The sequence below is a fragment of the Taurulus bubalis genome (assembly GCF_910589615.1).
Source record: "Taurulus bubalis genome assembly, chromosome: 18".
NCBI lineage: Eukaryota > Metazoa > Chordata > Actinopteri > Perciformes > Cottidae > Taurulus > Taurulus bubalis.
The window spans coordinates 6,626,079-6,644,200 of NC_136606.1; the positions used below are offsets into that span (position 1 = coordinate 6,626,079).

At 42.9% G+C, this 18,122-nt stretch overlaps 1 protein-coding gene across 1 annotated transcript in view; it reads right to left on the reverse strand.

The window, feature by feature from the left end:
• The window catches only part of scrib (scribble planar cell polarity protein), a 60,388-nt gene that overhangs the window by 22,968 nt on the left and 19,298 nt on the right, over positions 1 to 18,122 (reverse strand). The window contains exons 2-19 of the mRNA XM_079234382.1: positions 14,504 to 14,621; positions 13,156 to 13,234; positions 12,475 to 12,564; positions 11,501 to 11,557; positions 11,108 to 11,171; positions 10,147 to 10,221; positions 9,795 to 9,939; positions 8,913 to 9,031; positions 8,558 to 8,757; positions 7,860 to 8,026; positions 7,462 to 7,589; positions 7,091 to 7,216; positions 6,706 to 6,891; positions 6,230 to 6,604; positions 4,328 to 4,390; positions 1,919 to 2,008; positions 1,755 to 1,832; positions 1,321 to 1,638 (exon numbers count right to left, since the gene is read on the reverse strand). Coding sequence (XP_079090508.1) covers positions 1,321 to 1,638; positions 1,755 to 1,832; positions 1,919 to 2,008; positions 4,328 to 4,390; positions 6,230 to 6,604; positions 6,706 to 6,891; positions 7,091 to 7,216; positions 7,462 to 7,589; positions 7,860 to 8,026; positions 8,558 to 8,757; positions 8,913 to 9,031; positions 9,795 to 9,939; positions 10,147 to 10,221; positions 11,108 to 11,171; positions 11,501 to 11,557; positions 12,475 to 12,564; positions 13,156 to 13,234; positions 14,504 to 14,621 — 2,478 coding nt within the window. The remainder of the gene's footprint in view (positions 1 to 1,320; positions 1,639 to 1,754; positions 1,833 to 1,918; positions 2,009 to 4,327; positions 4,391 to 6,229; positions 6,605 to 6,705; positions 6,892 to 7,090; positions 7,217 to 7,461; positions 7,590 to 7,859; positions 8,027 to 8,557; positions 8,758 to 8,912; positions 9,032 to 9,794; positions 9,940 to 10,146; positions 10,222 to 11,107; positions 11,172 to 11,500; positions 11,558 to 12,474; positions 12,565 to 13,155; positions 13,235 to 14,503; positions 14,622 to 18,122) is intronic.

The window sequence follows — 18,122 nt, forward strand, 5'->3', positions numbered from 1 at the left end:
TGTGAGCTGTCTAGAAGCTGAGTTACCGGTCGGTCACTGTGACATTCCACAGTGTGACTGTGAGCCAAAAACACAACTACCGATATAAAGTGTGCCAGAAGTAATTAATAAAGGGGATTCTGAGATATTAGCAGCCCACAATGGCACAAATTGTGATATATGGTTGTACAAACAAAGAAGCACACACACACGCACGCACACACACAACAACTGATTAACAGTGTCGTCTTTCATTATGACACATTAGGACGCTACAGCACAAGCGGCACAAATCATGACCCCCTGAGACATATTGTCCCTTTGCTGAGAGAGATTACACATTTTGTTTAACTAACAACAACATAGCTGAGCTCTTAATCTGCATTAAGCAAAACAAAATGTGCCAACGCATGCAGGAGCTACTGCACCAGATCAACCAACAACCAGGCGAGTCACTGCATCCAATGCAAAAAGCTTTTGATAGAGGCAAGACTTACAGTCAGACCAGCCTAAATCACACGTTCATGAGTCCTTTTTTCTTTGACGGCTTGTTGAGCTGCATAAGTTCCAATGCACAATTGCACTGGCCCAAATATACACCTCACCCTGTCCCGTTAGAGTGGACCTATCCGGTGTCAGGGCTGGCTATTCATATCTCCGTCTCCCTGGTGATGATGTAAACGCTGCGGCTAGAATAGACGATGTTAAACGACACATCTCTGTGACTGAGACGGTTACCGTAAGCTAGTGCTAACTTCCCGACTTATTAAACGTATTATAAGTGATTGTATCTTTAGACTATCTCTCAGTATTATCTTTCGCTTTTAATTGAAACCTATGACCTTAATCGACTACAGACTTCCCTTGGATGCAATTGTTAGAGTTGAGCTTTTATAATTATAGGACAGTAGTTGGGGGTTATAATTCATTAAGGTCTGCAACTAACCATTATTCACACTATCAATTAATAAATCAAACATTTGCATTAATATATTCAGTGTTTTATCACTAAAATGTAAAAAACAAATTAAAGTGAAAAATGCCTGATTTGACTGATAAAACCATTAGTTATCAAAATCCACTAATGGAAAACTAATTAAAAAAGGTTCCTAATGATATAGTGATTTAGATTTTCCTTTATTGTCCAGCCCTATCTGATACCACAATGTTTAAAAGGCATTTTACTGGGAAGACGACATCAACTATCGTGACTAATGGTCAACTTTCTACTCATGACTTGGATTTATCATTAAACAAAGATACATTCATCTTAACAGTCCTTACAAAACCTTTGTCTACGTTTAGTGTGCGTGGAGTTACGGGTGTGATCTCGGGTCTCACCGTGTCTGGTGTGCGGTAGGCCGTGGAGCCTTTGCCCCCGGCGATGCTGAATCCCAGCCCCTTGTCGTTTCGGATCAGGCAGGTGGAGAAGCGCTGGTGAGGCTCGCTGGGAGTCGCCTCCATGTTGAAGGCGATGCCGCTGCTCCGTCTCTCCCGCGGGAAGTAGTCGTCCTCGGGCCTCAGCGGCGTGGTCGTGATGGCGTTCTCCGGCTCCACCATTCGCTCCCGCAGCACCGACATGGAAACTGTAGCACCGGAGCTGCGAAGAGCTTCAACCGCTGTGTGATGTTCTGCTTCGTTGAGGTCCACTCCATTCACCTTCAGGCAAACAGACGCAGAAAGTGACTGACTTGTAATGCTGTAAAGTTAAACATCTCTGACTATAAAACAGAGGAAGATGCTGCTAAACATAAAGTAAATAGAAACTGCTTTACCTCTAGGAGTTTGTCTCCCACTTTAACACCTGCTCTGGCTGCAGGACCTTCTTCAGATACTCTGGAGATGAAGATTCCCTGAACACACAAATAAAAATAATTTAGCATAACATACAGCTTCTGTTTTTTTTTCAACGCATCAAGTCTCCAGGTACACATCATACCTCATCATCCCCCTTGTACGGTGTGGATCCTTTCCCTCCAGCAATGCTGATTCCCAGGCCACCAGTTTGTCGCACGATGGTCAGGGAGTGCTGGAAGTTGAGGAGGGGGGGAGTCAGCACAACTACTAGTGAAGCCCTCTAGACACCACTCAGCTCCGGGCAGATTCAGGGAGGCGAGCCCACAATGTGGTTACTTTTTTGAAGAATAATTTAAGTTTATAAACATGATTTTTTTTTCTACATCTTAAACCTAAATTAGGGGTGACCTCCCTCCTTCTGCCAGAATGTGGTGTCCATCTTATCACAGCAGCATCCTGTCGGCATGCCAACAGATGGATGGAGAGACACTTTGACTTGTCCGGAGCCTACTGTCAGTTTCAAGTGGAAGTTGGATGATTTGTGCCTTTAATTTAGCTTTAAAAAACATTTTAAGCGGGTAGTTTATTTTTATTTAGCATATTGAAAACAGCATGGTAAAAATAATTAGTTATCTACCAGTAACCACTTAACTGACAGTTGACTTCAGACAAAGTGAACAAACACACCGTTTAAAGCCCTCTTTAATTGCACTCACAGAGCTGGGCTCTTACTAAAAACATACAATGTGTCTTGTGTATGTACGGGATGAGGGACTTCAAAAAAGAGTGAGGGAAACACCAAGTACAGTGCAACAGAATGTGTATATTCTGTGTACTTGCAAGCCATGCAAAAAGGGGGAGGAATGCAGACAAAGGAGGGACAGGTGGAAGGAAACGGGGAGATGTAAAGAGTAACGGAGGAAAAGAGTGTGCCGTGTCCTGGATGTAGTGTAGATGCCCCAACATTTGTTGTCATGAGATGACATTGTTCAGTTCTTAAGCAAACAAATCAGACATGAATACAAACGTCTTTGAGATCACAAATACTTAAGCGGCAGATTAAATCTTCATGTGATACTCAGTGACACTTAAATGTTTCAGAGCAGATTTTCTTCACCAAGACTAAACAGCATATAGAGTATTCATACACAGCACAATCAAACAAAAGCATGCTGAAAAAATTATTGCTTGCACATGACTTCATTTTTGCATTTCTAATCATTAAGATATTTCCCCCTTTTCAATCTATACATGTTTACAGTATTAAACTGAGAAGTAAACTTTCATCCATCTTCTTCAGTCTGGAGCTCGTCCTCTGGTTGGCAGTCGAGTTACCTACTATGTACCAAACAAAAGCACCTGGAGGAAGCTTGTGAAGCAGCCCATTCATTCCAGGGCAACACAGCGTGGACAGGGGAGGAAAAGGAGCGAAGCAGCAGAAGCAAAGGAAAGGTAGAGGAGCAGAGAGGCAGCGGAGCAGAACCTGATGCCGGACTGGGATTCATACTAATGGGTCTGAAGTCCAAGTTTGAGCTATTTAGGGTTGAGGATGACAGCTTTGGGCATCCAGTGGACTAATAATTACTTGGGAAAGTCCAGGTTTTGGACAAATGACTAATTTCGCAATATTTCGGGAGTTTTGATTTAGCCAGTGGATATCCATATAATAAAGAATATCCAGGCCAGGACTTCCTCTTTCGTCAGCCGGTCATCGTTTGAAACTTACTCAGCACTGTTTATTTGTGGGCTGATCAAACAAAACTGAAAGATTAAACATATTAATCCTGTGTAACTAACAGCCTTTCCTGGAAGACATACGAGACTCAACATGCAGGGCTTTAAGCGTAATCCTCTCCTGTATCAACAAGAGATAAATGGAGTTACTAGTCGTTATTAAAAAAAAGAATCAGGAGAAAGTCAAAGGTTTACTGTAACTCCTTGTCGTCAAGGTATACGGTGGATCACATAAAATGGATGAAGTTGGCAGAGCGATAAAAGCAGCAGCTGCCATGGTGAGGCTGTAGGATGAAGAGCTGCATTGCTGGCTCTAAACAAAGTTGCTGATCGTACATGTATGTACATTTTGAATAAGTCCCGTGACTGAGAACTCTCACAGGGATACACTAGACTTCCAGCAAATACTGTCCTAATGGATACTATTATTAAAAGGTGACTGGTTAATCATCAGTCAAGTGTTATTATGCCAGATTAGAATCTAAAATATTTAGACACACGGAGGCAACTGAACCATTTGTCAGTGGCTAGAGAGCTGGTCTTATTTCCCAAGATGCACGCAAACACAGCTCATTAGTGAAACCTCGTTGCAAGTTTACTCCCACAATCAATGCAATAAATAGAACATGGCTACTTCATTCCTGCATTCAGGTTCTGCCACACTGGCCGTCTCAAAGATGAGTTGTGGTTAGGGGGTCCCTAGTGATTGGCTTGGATTAACCATGGATTTCTGTGGGAACTTTCTCCCCATCTGAATGCATGTGAATGAGTGGGTGAGTCAGGGACACAGATTTGACGGGAAAGAGTATGTACAGACCTCTTCCTCCTCAATTCGAGCAGGTTCAATCAGCAGATTATTGACTTGATCAAATTTCACCCCCTGTTAGGACAGGAACCAGCGAGAGGCATGCGGATTAGTCAGGCCAAAATAAAAATATGCTCACACAAACACAAACACACACACACACACACACACACACACACACACAAACACACACACACACACACACACACTGGAATATAAAATCCTTTCTCACACTTTCCATTAACTTCACCAAACACCCAACACTCAACCGTCTGCTTGCAGGGACTTTCTGGTCCACTGGGATGGACCACCTTGAAGCACAAGTCATCCCACACTCACTCCCCAGCCACCAGAAGCAAATACAGGCAGAGATGGAAAGACAAGACCAAGGAGCCGAGCTACAATGCAAAACACACATTGTAGAGAGAACGGGCGAGAGAATGCAAAAGCTCCCATACCAAAGTAAGCCCAGCCTCCACACCACAGAAAGCAAATTCCTCCAGGAGCAAGCTTTAATTTAGGCAACAAGCCTACTTTTGTCAAAAGTAAATATCTACAACATGACTTTCCAAAAGTAATTCACAGATTGTTCAACAATATAGGTTTAAGAAAATCAGAGCAATCATGAATATAATTTTGATTTTGAAGAAAAAGGGAGAATCTTACTTACAATAATTTAAACATCCCATAAAAAAAAAAAAAGACTATAACCATGACATGACACAAACAAGGATCGTTGGATCTCACATTCCAGCTCTGCCAATAAATGTTCTGGTTGGTCTGAGATCAGCCACACAAACAGACTCGCATTCACAAACGCACACAAAACAGATTTGGTGAGATGATGCCTTTTGATCACAGTGTTAAAAACAATCTCTCGAATCAGCATGATAAATCAAAATTGATTAATTAAATCTCCCCGAATATTAAAGATCAATAAGGATCATAAACGGCACAGGAGCAGACTTCACTCATCACCCATCCATACTTACAAGCAGACACGCACAATGCTACCAGAAGAGTGTGGAAATGTCATTACTCAATTAAATCAGGAGATGGCTGATAACTTGGTGAGAAGTTTAGTACTGAACTGGGCCAAGTGTGCAAGAAAAGCCTGCAGCTGTTTGTGTGGAAGCAACGTTATTGTTTGAAATCAGAGAATTCATACCTGGTATGTTAGTTGTACATAAATAAAAGGCCGATAAACTATCCCGTGTGGAATCACAAAGGTTTAGAGTAAATTTCACCAATTTGTCTCCAAGTATGAGATCATGTTTGTACATTTTTGTTGTTTGTATGTCAAAGAAATCTTAATGAAAAGTATATGGAAAGTATTATCAGCAATGACCTCTGAGTGTTTGTAGGCGTTTGGTGAAGGGCATCTCGTCTTTGCATGGGACAGAGCAAAGACAAAGCAAAGTTCTGAGACTGTTGTTAACTTCTGAGAAAAACACTGCCCTTGAATTAGAGCGCAAGGGTGCAAGTCTTCATTTCCACAATGACCCTGCATGCAATGCCACATCCTTAATATATGCTGGCAGCCCACTCCAAACTGAACGCATCTTGCAAGGTGGCAAAAGCACTCTATGCATACAGGATTAAGTGTCTGCATAGATGCAATGAGCAAGCAAAAAATATATTCAATTTAAATATATTCTTACAACATGAACGGAAAATGTAAGCATAAAATAAGTTACTTAACTGATTTGGTGTGTGGTGTACCTATAATACAACGTTTCTGCATACTGCATGTCCTGTACCACTAGATTCCTACATGTGTTCAAATGTAGGTGGGAAATAATGTTTTTCTACTTATATAATATAATATAATATAATATAATATGCAACAGTTTCTACCCAGTTTTCTCTACATTCCTAAATTGCCCCCCTCCAGTGCTGGGCGCTCTCCTTTACCTTTACTTGACTGGAGTTGACCTGGAGCCGGCTGTCTTCGAGCTCCTCTATTCTATGATGGTTTTGAGGGTTGCATAAAATCTGATCTTCCTCTTCCTCTTCCTCTTCCTCCTCATCCTGCTCGGCCTCAGCAGCCTGTGTCGGAGAGTTCATGGCGTCGGGATTGAAGCCCTGCAGCAGCGCAGCCACAGCCTCGGGTTTGGGCAGCTTGTTGATCTTGAAGTGCTTCTTGTAGTGTGGCGTGTCTTTTCTGATCAGACGCTGCTTCTCCGCGGGAATGACCAGCCTCTCTTCCTCGTCACTCCTATCACCATCCTCATCGTCGTCCTCATCCAAACCACGGATCATGGGCTCCTCTGCAAAGTGCACAGAGGGCTGGAGAAAAGAGGGGTTTGAGATGTAATCAGTCAATCACATTTTTCGGGAAATGACATACAACCTAACAGTGTTATGGATAAGCTGTTTTGAACATTCACCTCAATGTATTCCACCTCCATCTCATCCAGCTCTTCTTCCTCCTGAGGGTAGTGGCCGTCTACAAGATCCTCCCGCTGCGAGGTCGCAGTCACATTTTTTCTTTCCTCATGGGAAGTGGCCGACAGGGTGCTGTTGGACACCTGGGAGTTATGGCTCTGATTGGAGAGGTCACTGAGCCGCTTCTCCTAAAAACAAAAGCATCACTTAGATTAATTCACGATCAAGTACATAACGATGCATTAACTTAGATATAAACTGCCTCTTGTCTACTTCCTACAATAGCGGGTGATTTATGTTACAAGCCAGATGGATTACGACATAAATACATCTCTAAATGTTAACTGACATGATGATGATAATCATCATTCAGTATGATGGATGTACCTGTTGATCAGGGGACTCTTCTTCTCCATCAGGTCTGGATGTGTACGCTTCATTCCTCCTCTCCTCAATCACCTTCTTCATCACCTTCAGCTCACTAGGGTGTGGTGTGGCTCTGCGCTGAAGACCCTGAAACAAAGAAAAACGGATTAAAAGCATGAATGAGATAACAAATATGCATTAGTATAGAGCAGTTAGATATACGTTTGTCCGTCATAACCTAATGAGTAGAGTAAATGGTTTGACTGTGACAAAGAGATTGACCAAAACAAATGCAACAGAGGTGTACAGTATCAATGCTGATAAATAGGAGGGCAAAACTAAAAACGACTTGAAGAGGACATTAGGAGCCACTGTATTGTTGTGTTCCTCACTCTGCGCTCCGCAGCAGCCTCATCATCTTCGTCCTCAGCCTTGGTCTCTTCCTGGAACTGAATGACTGACACTCGGTTCAGGTTGCTGTCCGTCCAACTGTCATCCACACTGTTCTGCAGCAAGTTCTCTGTGGATCATGAAGGAAAAGGACAGAAATATGTCAGACTGAGTTTATGTTCTTGAAGCTGCCCATTTATCAGTAAAGTCTCACAATCCAAATGTGGTTTTACAAGCTACAACTAGTCAGCTGACTGACTAAAGCCTATATATAAAAATATTGTAACACGCTATGACTTATTACAATATACAACAAAGTCAACGATATTACTGTTGGGATTCAAACTATGATGAAAAAAAACAATAACAATCCAAATAAAATTAGCAAAGTGCTACTCACCAAGGCTTGGTGAAGGCTGCTGGGGCAGTAAATAGCAGGTCAGCACCTTCTCTCCTGTGAGCTCATCATCCTCTGTCTGGAACTTGAGCATTGGCTGCGACTGGTTCTCTGCAAGCCACATGGCCTTCAGGTTGAGGTTTGTCAGGGCAAAAGGCAGGTTTTGTAATCTGGACAAAAGTAGGGATCAGGGATGAGCCACAACCTTTCCTTTTCAGTGAGTAAAACAAAATAGCATCCACCTGATATGTCTAGGATCTTAAATAGTTGAATTGGCAACCTAAAAAAAAATAGTTAAAAGAAACTCCATAATTGGATGCATTCAAAGGGACATTGGTGCTGTTAAAAGAACTCGCAGAGAAAACTAATTACAGGGATAACCTTCATGATTCTGCCCCTTGCTCCCTCTATAACTTTCCGAAAATGCCGAATTACTTTTCCGATGATGCATTTGCTTAAAGTTTTTCCGATGCATAATTCCCATGATTTAGCACCAAAGCCTTGAAAATACATCTACACAAGGTTATATTGTTTGCTCCTGTTCACATTAAAAAAGGGACAAATTGGAGGCGCAATGTCTCTGCCGGATACTGGTAATGCTAAAAGTACATTTTGGCAAAAGCATTCCAATTAAATCTTTGACCTTAGCACCGGAGGCTTCTGTGAATTATATACAGTTCAAGGTGTTAAGTGAGGTTTACCTGTTTCCGGCCACGTCTAGCACATGCAGCTCAGTGGCATCTGCAAGCTCAGCAGGCAGTTTGCCAAGGTGATTGTCTCTCAGGGAGAGAACGTTGAGGCTGGTACAGCCGCCCAGCTCTTTGGGCACGCCGCCCAAGCGGTTGCGGTCTACATTCAGGTTGGTCAGCTTCTTCAGCTTGCCCAGCGAGCGAGGAAGCGACTTTGAGGGAGTGAGATAGAAGTCATTAATACTCGGTGGAATGTATAATAATAAAGCTTAATAGCTGTTAATTGGACTTAAACGGTATTAGAGGGTGTGCATGACTCCCAACTGGGTCAGTGTGAGGCTGTTGTAAGAGGTTCATAGCTCCCTACCTGTAAAAGGTTCTCCGTCAAGACGAGTTCTGTGAGGTTTTCACACTCGCCTATTGAATCGGTCAGGTCGGTCAGTCTATTCTGGTCCACCTTCAAGATGGACAGCTGTTTCAGACAGCCTGGACAACAAACACAAAGCCAGTTAACAAAACACAGATTCAGTTAACAAAACAAAATGCTATTTTACTGTTGCAATAAGACACTACTAGATGCGACATGTTAGGATCTTTTTTTAATATGAACACATGCTCCGGAATAAATGTATTTAAAAAAAAGATAAACTGAGCCGTTGTTATTGCCTGTGTCTTTCTTCACTGGCTTTATTCTTCCAGTAGAGGGCAGTGCTGCTCTTATTTAAAAGAGGACGGTCTGCAGTGGGCCTGACGCAGGCTTTACTTCATCTTGTGTCGTCCTATTAGAGGGCAAACTTTCTCAAATCGTTGGGGTTCTTTCACATCAACTAATGTTGGCCTTATTCTGTCTTGCTGTTTAAAAAAACACCAGACAATATTCTATAACAGTACAAAGACATGTTCATGGGAGCTGAGGTTATGAACGACAACATCGTATATTTCTGGTGGATTACTTTGTAATGTGAACACCATATTTATTTTACCTTTAACTCTCAATCATTGGGACTAATAGTTTCTGCCGTGATAACTTTCCAGTGTTGTAAAATTCTTCCTGTGAGAACTACAAACCATTGTGTACTGTTTTGCCGTCTGATAAGGCCCCGGATGCAGTAATCTGTTACTCAAACAGTCCTGGATCATACTTCACGTCTCACTGGTACCTTACACAACATGCCCCCAATCAACACTATTTTCGGTCTGAAACCCAGCTGAGAGAATCTTTCTCTCTTTCCCCCTTGTGGTATTTCACCTATGCTGTCTGGAATGACCTCCAGCAGGTTTTGTGTGAGCAGCAGGTCGGTGAGAGCCAGGAGGCCGTTAAGCTCTGAGGGAAGCTCCTCCAGACGATTCTCAGACACATCCAGACACACCAGTCTCCGGAGGTTTCCCAGCTCCTACAAACACACGATAAATACCACTTGCAGTGAGTCACGGAGGCACAATACAACTATTACCTTCACAGCACAAACAAGGAGAAGAAATCCGCTGAGTGGGAGTTAATTATGCATATGTGTAATAATAAAACGATTAAAAGAGAAAAAAAGTGCATAGTTCCTGTAAAAGGTCATCTTTAAAAAATATATATATTTAACTGTACTTACTGGTGGTAATGAGGACAACTGGTTACGGTCCAGCCATAGCTCCCTCAGGTTGGGGAGAGCACCGAGGGTGTCCGGCTAAGAGATGGGATGAAGCAGAGAGAAGGGAGAACATTGGGACAGTTGGTTATTTTTGTCATGAACGGCACACTCTAATCAACACATGCAGCAGTGAGTGACTCTGTTCCATTTGGAAACACTAAGATGGGTTCAGGCCACACAAACACAAATCATGTGCCCTAAAAACACATGCACATTGTAGATGAATTGGATGAATAAAAAAGGGGTCTGTCATTCACATTAACATTTTTAAGTGTCATGTGATAAAACTTAGATTTAAGTTTGACTGTCATCTTTTTATCTGCTTAAGAAGGTCAGCAACTTTAAGAAACTTGATCTTTAAATACAGTACCTTTCTTTGGGACCTTACATTAATTGAAGCTCCAAAATCATTTCAGTGAACCATTCAGTATCTGTTTGCAATCCTGGGCTCACTGAGCTTAAGTCTCCCAAAATTGCATATATCTGATGTCTAAGTGATAAATTAGATTAAGTGAAGAAGTGGTTTATGGCAGGCAAAGTTTCATCATGACGTCAAGTATTTGCTCAGCCTCCGCCCTTGACAGGTCATGAGGAATTGTTTACCGTCCTATGACACATGGTGGGCGTTCCCAGGCTTAAAGCGGCGCTTGCTGTGAGGTTTAGTGCATGCAGGGCCTCAGGTCGAACAGACCGGCTCTGCTGCGTTTGGGGAAGTAAACATGTGGTTTGGATAATAACTACTCTGAGGAGCAGATTTGTGAAACATGTCCCTGTGTGTGTGTACGTGCGTGCATGAGTGTGTGTGTTGCACTAGCAGTGCAAATATAGATTATCTTAAAAAAGGCCCAACTGACACTTTTTAAAGTCCTGAACAGTAGAAGGAACCATCTTCTGTGTCATATCATGTGAATTGTTGAATTACCAAAACTTCCAGTTCATTGCTGCCCAGGTCCAGCTGTTCCAATTTCACCAGGAAGGAGAGCGACCTGAATACAAACACAAAAAAGCACATGCAGCAAGTCACACATTATGTGCCCTGAAAGAACAAAGAGCATTGCAAACTATTACAACATGCAACTAATTCGCATTTAGCCTAGAATGTTTTTAAACCTACTTCGCTACAGGTGACATATAGTTCACGGCGTGTTCTTACACACTACAATAAATATTTAGCAAAAGTACAAAACCTCATGCATTGTGAGATTATTGTCATCCTATATTGTCAATAGGCACTTATTGTGCTTGATGGAGATGGTGGTGAATTCGAGAAGAGGCCGAGGCCTGCACATGTACGCTCGTGGGAGATGACACTCACGTTGGCAGAGACTTCAGCAGGTTCTCCCTGAGCTCCAACGTCACCAGGTTGGCCAGGCTGTAAAAAAAGAAGAATGGCAGTGAAAAGGAAGCAAGTAAAAGACAAAGGGGTGCAAGAGTTGGCAGGTGGCGAGAGGAGAGGGTAGGGGAGTAAGCGAGGGGAGAGGAGAGGCAGGTTGGTTAGTCAGATGGCAGGTCTGTTCGACCGGGCTGCCTGGCATGGTGAGGGGCTCCTCCATCTGTCTGAGCACAGCAGTGGCCAAGAGCCCAGACGGCGGCTGCCTCACAGCCCACTGGGCAACAGAATTACACTCCTAGAAAACCTACTCAGACCCTAACGTATCGAGGATCTAACCGAGTACAGGGCCCTCAGACCCTAACGTATCGAGGATCTAACCGAGTACAGGGCCCTCAGACCCTAATGTATCGAGGATCTAACCGAGTACAGGGCCCTCAGACCCTAATGTATCGAGGATCTAACCGAGTACAGGGCTTTGAGACCCTAATGTATCGAGGATCTAACCGAGTACAGAGTCAAGGCCTTTTAGTCTGGCAACATGGACCAGTGTGATGGCTTGTGTAAAGCGCTTTTACAGCTTTCACAGAAATTGTAATATGTACAGTTTCTAACGCAGGAGTGTTCACATTTAGGGCTGCAACTAAGGCTTTTTGTTATTGTCATATAATCTATTGCTTTATTTGTTCTATTAGTCAACTAGTCGCTTCGTCAATAGAACATCAGAAAACAGTGTTAGAGGCCTTACCAGGTAACGCTTTAAAATGGTTTGTTATTGTTAACTACTTGAGAGCAGAGTTGCAAAATAAATGTGATAAACACTGTTTTTTGTAAATAGTGAATACATTTTTTTTTTTAAGTCCTGGACCATGATTTCATACAAAAATGTTAAATGTTCAAATCACAAGAAAAACACATTTGATGCTATTCAATGATCTACTACGTGCATATGTACATACTTTCCAATGTCGTTGGGCAACGTCTGCAATGACACGTCGTTGAGTGCCAAGTGAGCCAACGCTCGGAGTTGAGTGAAACCATCCGGCAATCTGAAGCAGCAAGACAGGAGGAGAAATAGTGGAGACCGACTCTTAGTGTTTTAAATGTACGGCACATGGGATCACTTAACTAGCGCACAAGACCTATTGGCCCTTTACATATTCCCATCTGTAAAAGTATTCAGCATCAAAGCGTTATCCTGTCGTTCCATTGCTTTTCCATTGGAGGAAGTTAAAAGGGGAAATAGCAAGTTAGACATCACTGATTGGGGATGTGGCAATATGTAACAAGAGAGCAGTGCAGCAGTGACTTCATGTAGGAATATAATAGAGATCAACTAGTACCCTGGTTAGATTAACCTGACACTGTTTCATACAGAGCCTTGTTTGGTCGGGAAGAACAGTGTCACACAAAAGTGTGATCTCCTCCAGACATTTGTTCACATACTGTGAATAACTGTTTCTTAGCAACTGAGTGATTTCAAGAATTGCGGGTACAATGCAGAACGTGCAGTCAAACACCCAAACATGTTCCACTGCATATTTAAAACAGGGAAGCAGAGTAATTAGAGCACATAGATGACACTGTTTTTCTCTCACAGTGATGGTGAATAGAGTGATCGGCTGTTCCCACTCTCTTACCTGGACAGTGGGTTTCCACTGAAGTCTGCGATCTCCAAGGCCTTGCAAAACTTAATGCTCTCGGGGATTTCGGGGATTTCTGCAGGAGAAAAGAGGATGTGTTGGAGGGAGACAGGCATCAGCACCGTGGACACACAGATTTAGAGCGGAGAGGGGGAGGGGGGGTATCATTTTAAATTCCTTGTAATCACAACCAGATGCCCAAGAGCAGGAAAGTGAAAACGAGGAAAGAAGACTGAGATAGAAAGAGATGGAAGTTGTACTAGGGAGGATATGGTGAAAGCTCACTATGACATCTTCCTTTTACTCCCATCATATAACATTTGCAGAATAATCACACATTTATAGCTATTTGCTTTCATCCAAGTCAGAATCAAGCTCATTAGACCCCAGTCTCTGCAGACTGGATTTGGGGCACCTGATGTAGCTGCATGCTGCTAAAACTGCTTGAATCATAAAAGCAAAGATTGTATTTTTTATGATCTATTTGATGGTGTAAGATTTAACTGAGCTCAAGTTAGTGCTTCCCAGACACTGCACGGTACTAGACTGTACAAAGATGCACATATAAAAACAGACAAGAAGACATCTGAATTCCTGGCCAGGTACCCCAGGTGAGGCGCTTTTTCCACTGGATCCTGCAGGTGCAGGTTAAGAAATCCCCACTGAGCCAAGCAGCCTATGACGCTTATCTGGCTCAGGGTCTTTCTGCAGCAGGAACAGACAGGCAGACAGATGGGAAAGGCCCTTACAGGCCGATGCACACTGCTCCCACAGCACTTGATGCAGTGCGTAGCAGAGCAGATGTCTCTCATCTGCCATATATGCCCTTCCTGCCACTGAGTATCAGTGTATCTGTGTGCAGCATGCAAGGACACAGAGAGGGCGTGGTGGTTGTGTGTGTGTGTGTTACAGCTGGAGAGTTGAAATTAAATAGCAGCCCCAATTGGAATGAGTTTCACCTTAAGTCTCTGTGAAATGTTTGATGTATTACTTCTGGCTGCATCATGGTGGTGAATGTCTTTTTTTCCTTGTTTTCTAGGACTTTAAAAAAAAAAAAAGGGCATGGAGACTCATGTATAACTGTCTGTTGTGGCTGTGGGTAAACTGGATAATCTGGCAAAAAGGGCCAGCTAATTTTGATATAATGGCTGCTGCTAGTGTGTTTTGTCCATGCTCCTGTGGCTTAACACCACACGTCAGACATGATGTCTACACTTGATGTTTTGTGTTTTTGGGGGTGGCCTAAACAAGACCGTAAGCTTATTTTAAAGCATGTCATTAAAGTGATTGTGTCTTAATGTTGTAGAGCAACTGACAATGTGAACTTGTGATTGTATTGGCGTACCATTTCTGGAGATGTCCAGCTCCACCAGCTGCATGAAGTTGGCCACCTCAGGAGGGAGTCTCTGGATCTCATTGTCACTCAGGCCAAGCTTCCGTAGGTTCAGTAGTCTGAAGAAAGGCTGTGGAGACACGAGACACCATGTCAATCAAAACAGACTAGAAAAAAGTTTCTCATTACGTCCGACAAGGGGGCATTAAGCAACAATATTTAACAATCAAATGTTGTCGGTAATGCTAACAAATCTATAAAACCATATACAAATCTAAAAAAACATATACAGAAGTGTTAAAGGCACTGCAAATACTAATGATTACTTTGAAGTTCAAGTTCTCCGAGCCCTAAATTCAATATTTAAACTACTTTTTTTGCAGACCAAGAGCCCAAAACAAGTCTTAATTTACTACACTGTAAGACGAGACAAAAGCAGCAGATCCTTAGGTTTGAGAAACTTAAGCTTTCATGATAAAACAATTATCTAAAATACTTGCTGTCTATTTTATTCAGTCAACTTAGCAATGAATCAACTGATAATTGATTGGCATACAGCAGTGTATTAGTAAACGTTTTAAGTGGCGAGAGTGAAGCTTAAACCTGATATATGAAGATAATTGATATTAGTGTTTTACATGTTGCATAAACTTCTGTCTGCCCAATAAGAACTGAAAACACATAACATCCTGTATATTCAGATGAGAGCCGGTTCCAGGACCAGTTTTTAAAGAAACATTCCATTATCATATTCCCAAAAACTCCTCCTCACCATGACAACGCCAACCAAACAAAGTGGCTCTCGAAAGGAGAGCCGAGGAGAGCGCTGTGGCCGTGCCAAGTGCTTTCACAAGAGCCTGGTTGTTGGACAGGACAGCGCTCAGAAACATTCCTCTGCCAGCCGCGCTGTGTGTGCCTGTGTGTGTATGTGTGTGTGTGTCATCTGCCGTTAAGATGGACAGACAAGACAGGCTGGCGGGGGAACAGCAAGAGTAACTATGCAGTGATTAACCCCTCAATCAGTCCCTGGTTCTGTGCCCACAGAGGACCCACTGTCTGCCCTGTCAAAAGCCAGTCGACTCCTCAGCTCAGACGGCGCGATGGAGGAAGACTCTTGAGAAAGTATGCCGACTTGGGCTTTCTGGGGTAGGAATTTGTATGAACTCATTATGCAGGGATACTTTCTGAACATAGGGTGCACAGACGTCTGCAAGCTTGGAGCCTGAACCTTAATTCAAATTAAACCTCTGGCTTTTAGCAAGGCCCTCTGTTGAAAACAACCCTTGTGTGTCAATTACCGGACACTGATATAATAAATTGAAAAATCCAGACAATTTCCAACCTCCTCCTTCGTAATTGGGATTTCACTTTTGAGAATGTAGCACTCTTACACACTTCAAACTGTTGCATATACATGTTGTGAATCAGACAACGCAAAACCTTCTTTAATGGGCAACGTCAGGCTTCTGCTTGACTAAAGAGTGAAAACACACAAGGAGATACACACACTCAATACAACATGATGGGAGACTGCTGACAAAGAGAAGAATGCTTCAGTTCAGCTCCACTCTGTTCCTTGATGACAGACATATCCTGCTCTTAACTAGTGGTGTGTATTGTGTTTGAATGAGGAGTGAGGTGGCTACAGCAGCAGGATAATTTGTCCCAATAATGAGTTTGCAGGAAGTGCAAGACAGAGCTTGCCAGTGCCTTCCCAATAATCAAAATTTCCCAGAACTTCACTGGTAGTTCATACCAGAAGCCCCACCTGAAGGAGAGAGAAATGCGGGAGGGAAAGGACGAAGCCAAGGAGAGACAAAGAGGGTGTTGGCTCACTCTGTAGCAGGTGACAGGTATCAGGTGACAGGAACAGGAAACAGGAGCTGAGGACAACCATGTGACCGGGGCCAAGCCCAGATGGGAACTGGCCTTCAGAGGGGAGGCAGCCGTGCTGGCAGAGCAGGTGACACTCTGAGACTGAAAGCCTCTCGGGAAATGGGTGTGTTGAAAAGCACACCTGAAAGCTCAGGTACTTCAAAAACATTACGTTAGTGTACAAATACTGATTAAACTTATGTATTTAACTTCCCACAGTGAGGCAGAACTCTCGTCCCAAAGTATGAGAAGACATATTGCTGCTAACAGACAATCACCACTTCTTTCACTCGGGCTAAAGAGATCCCCTTTTAAAGGCTTTTGCTTCAGTGCATTCCTGTCCTCTCCTGATACCGTCCAGAGCTCGATCAGCGATGAGGGAAAGCTAGAATGTAATGCTATCGTGCCTGAGAACAAGTAATTATGGACACTCACAAAGATGGCCATTCACTCCCGAGGGGCTGTTCGCAGACAGAATCCAGGAAACAACTGTCATGCTGTATCCAATTCTCAAACCAGCTTTACGTCATAATACCAAGATTTGACATGTTTGTCTTTTAAGTTTACTTAGGAGAAACTGTAAGATGCTGAATAACTTCAAATACTGACATAAGTAACATGTAAAATGTGTTCTTTGATGCGTAACATTACTTTCAGAATAGTTCAGAACTGCTATAACCGTCCTCTCCGTTTCCCCACTGTTATAACAATGGACGACCAACAGTGTTTTACGGGTCAGCGGGTCAATTGGAATAACAAGCGGGAGCAGTGGGATTTAGTGTACCGCCATCGTCTAATCATTGTATTAGTGAGCGACAACTGTCTGCTCAGTGACTCCGTTTTTACAGGGCTGTGCTTATGTGTGTGTGTGTGTGTGTAACCATTTATAGAGTGAGGCGGCACATTGGTTACAAGTGTGCTACATTTCCTTTACAACTGGGATGTTTTAATGAGGGCCTTTGGAGATGTGTTTGCTTAAGGAAAGGAGTGAAGCTGTGAACGTGAGGAAATAGTATAGTGGAACAGAAAGGAGTGAGAGGGGAGGTAGATAAATGATAGCCATGTCAGCAGAGGGCAGTGTGGGGTATTACACAGCGTACCAGTCACCACAGCCCATTTGCAAATACCCATCAGAATAGTATTTACAAATTTTATCTACTCAGGTTTTAAAATCAACATTAGCCATACGGTAGCTGTTGATAAGTCCAGAAGGACGTCTTTGCCTCTTCTTAAGAAAAGCTTTAGTCACTAAAAGATTCCATTGTGTGTGTTGAATATAAAGCTAGAGTCACACTTGTGTCCATGTTCCCTTTTGACAGGCTTTGATTTCCAGAGAAAAAAAAGAAGTGTGCAAACAACATTAATGGTTGTTAAGGCATCTATGAGAACGGCCACAGCTGCACATATTCTTTTGGACCATGATAAGGTTTCACACAAGGGAGGATCTGGTCTGTGTAACATCCACAATGTGAGCAACTCAAGCTAGTGTGAAATGAGTTCTGTGGTGTGGGTACTTATTTGAGACAACCCCCATTATTATACAGTGACTGAAGCCTCGTCGCCCATGAGCGACCAGTGACAGAGAGCAGCGTCTGTGACGAAAGACACAGCAAGACTCCGCAAAAGACATGCTGCACTTCAGTGAGCGTGTGTGCAGCATCATGAAATGCTCTGCTTTGTCTTAGCTGCATGCTTCGCTTACAATCCGCTCAGACAGCGTTAATGTGCCTCAGGATGTGTAATTGTATGTGTGTGT